Raw genomic sequence first — 3,035 nt, forward strand, 5'->3', positions numbered from 1 at the left:
CATGAAGTTCTGAAGGTTGGTTGCTAGGCCACCAAGTCCTTAATATAGCTGAACTGAATATCAATGTTCAGTCCTTGATATAACTGAAACTTGTATAGCGTAAATACTTTTCTGTATTGCTGCACGATGGATACTTAAAGTTAGAAAGATAGATCTACCTGCACGAGAAAGGCAATACAAATAGATGATTAATTGTTTAAAGGCAATACCGAAGTACCTCTATCTGTGCCAATTGCGGAGTCTTTAACAAATAACCAGCGAACCTCTCTTTACTGATCGACTAAGAGTAACTTTAAGGGACTTTAAACCTGAAATCATATCATCTTTATCTACAAGTGATGATTTATGCATTTATCTTCATACCAAGCATGATTAAAATCAGTTTTAACTCATTTTAACTGAAAAGAGACTTTGCATTTTAGCTCAACTTAGCTCGACTATTTGTTAGTTTAAAGAGAATCAGGAATTATTTTTGAGAGTCTAACAACTCTCCAGATCAGCATGAGTTGTTCCAACTCCAAGTAAGAAAAAAAAACATGAGTATCCTCATTCTGATGATAAGATCAGCATAATCGAACATGAAGAAACATTTGTTAGTGCTCTTAGCTTTCCTATAAACTTCTGAACATTTGGAAGTGCTCTTAGCTTTCTTATATACTTCTCAATTAGATTCGATTCATCAGGTGATTCAGTTGCATCTGGTGAGCCTTCAGGATTACTAAAACATAAATCCATTTCCTCCAAAACTACGGCCTCTTTCAATACAAGTCCCACAAACTTGAGTTCATTATCACATCCTTTCATCCCTTTGATCTCAATATATTTGAGATGAGACAATCCGCATGAAAGTAATCCCACTTCACCATCTTCTGCTACATTCGACTGCAATCCAAGCAATTACAGAAAGTCAGAAATTGAAAGTAAAACACATGAATGAACTGGTCGAAGATATTTAACTAATCAAGTTGGATAACTGGAGAACACAATGAGATTGGGTGTTACCTCCTTTGATCTAAGATGCATGGATTCTAGATTAGGAGAGATCTTCATTAAGTATGTTAAGGTATGCAAGCAGCTTCTTGTAAAACACATATCCAGCTTCAAACATCGCAGATTATGAAATTGAAGGGGTGATTCAATTGAGTTGGGAGTTTTTTGATAGAACCTAGTCAAACAATAGAAAAATCGTTCAGCAAATTTTGCACCTACGGCTACATTATACAAGGAATAAAGGAATAATTAACCAAACCTGAAAGACATCAGATAACAATGTTAGTTTTTCCACATTATTAACTGCTGTCAAATATTTCATCATATGCTCAGGATACAGTTTTTCTTCTATAGCGTCTCCTTCTTCTTCTGCTTCTATTTTTTTAATCACCATATTAATACTAACAGTGACTAGAGAAGGAAGGTTCCCTAGAGAATACTCTTGTATCATGTAGTCGGTGCAAATGAATGATTCAAGACTTGGAGTAGACAGCTTGAAAATCTTAGCCATATTACAGGTAACTATTTCCAGATACTGCAGATGAGAAGACTCGATGACGCTCACACCATCTGTATTTCTGGCCACAATATCTCTTAATATAAGATCTTCAAGAACCGGGCAGCTTGATAATAGCTTATTAAGTATTTTCACATCATCAATTCTTATATTACACAGGTCCAAATATTCGACCCGAGGTAAACACATTGAGTCAGGAAGCACGACTTGTGAGCCATTAAAATCGAGTACCAACGAAGTTAATGACGAAAACTTAAAGAGACGATGTGGAGGCCTAAATGTTAAATTCTCGTTATATTCTATCTCAATAGTTAATCGTTGAACGCTATGTTTTAAAGCAACAATGATCCATGTATCAAGATTTTTTGCTATCTCATTAGATTTATTATCCCAGTAAAGATGAAATTCCTCTATGCTGGATAAGCCTTTGTACATGAGTACCCTGTCAAGAAATCTCACAAAAGGAAGTACCTCTTTAGTTTCAGAACTCATGAATTCACTGGTGCAGAAGTATAGAGTGGAAACCGAGGTCCACGTATCTTTCCATCCACTGGACAAAAGGCTGGTTCGGACTACATATTTCATGTCCAAAAAAGACAGTATGTGATCAATTATGTCATCTGGTAAATTGCTGATCCTATCTATGCTTTCCTCCATGATTTGTGTTTTATGAAAAATTTAAAGAAACCACATAAGTAAACTCAAGTGCTTACGCTCCGGCACACGAATGGTTTCAGTAAGATGTGGGGAGGTTGTAACTAGAGGGAAAAAAGAAAAGAAGCCGACCTTTGAGTTGAAGCTCAGCCCTAATAACTACCAAAACGTAGAAATTGACGTTTAGTCCCATTTTTAATGGGCTTTAGACAGTTTAGTCCAGCGTCTTCAGGCCTAATACTCGCTAGTCCAAATTTTCCCCCGCATAAACACTTTAGTCCAAATTTGGATGAGTTAGTCCAAACCGTTCCCGATCCAGAAAATTATACATTTCCTTGTTACCCTAAATACCCTGTTCATTTTTACGCATATAGATTAAGAGAGAGAGAGAGAGAGTCTAGAAGTTTTAGATCTGAGATTTTTGGCGAGAGATATAGGCGATTTGGGTTTTTATTCTTCATGATTTCTCGTTTTAGAGAGATATATTTCGAATTCTTCAATTTCCTACGTTTGATTTTCTTCTGCTACTGCTAGTAACTTACTAATCTGCATCAGTAAATTCGAGTTTTACATGTCTCATCAACTACGCGATTAAGAAAAAACCATTATGACAGATCCAATAAGTTCTCTTATTATTTGACTTTTTTGGATTTTTTTTGTGGAATTCTACAGTTATTTGTTCACATTAAGCTGATTAATCAAGAGATGTGAATAGTTAAATTTCGTTTGTTGTAACTATTAAAGGACGACTGCGACTCTAAATGCGAAAATCGACATGAGAGAACAAGATAAACTTAATTTAGTGAAAATATGATGAAATTTATATGAATCTTCTATTTTCGTTGCTCAATTTTTGTAAACATTAATGTTTATT

The 3,035-nt window shown here is 35.2% G+C and overlaps 1 protein-coding gene across 1 annotated transcript; it reads right to left on the minus strand.

Annotated features, from left to right (window-relative positions):
• Window positions 1–546: 546 nt before the first annotated feature.
• Window positions 547–2,164, minus strand: LOC113352026 (F-box protein At4g09920-like). Its single transcript, XM_026595910.1, has 2 exons — window positions 1,250–2,164; window positions 547–882 (listed from the first exon to the last, which is right to left on the minus strand). Exons 1-2 carry the CDS (start codon window positions 2,162–2,164, stop codon window positions 547–549), a joined length of 1,251 nt encoding a protein of 416 aa, XP_026451695.1.
• Window positions 2,165–3,035: the final 871 nt, after the last annotated feature.

This window comes from Papaver somniferum, chromosome 2 (assembly GCF_003573695.1).
Source record: "Papaver somniferum cultivar HN1 chromosome 2, ASM357369v1, whole genome shotgun sequence".
NCBI lineage: Eukaryota > Viridiplantae > Streptophyta > Magnoliopsida > Ranunculales > Papaveraceae > Papaver > Papaver somniferum.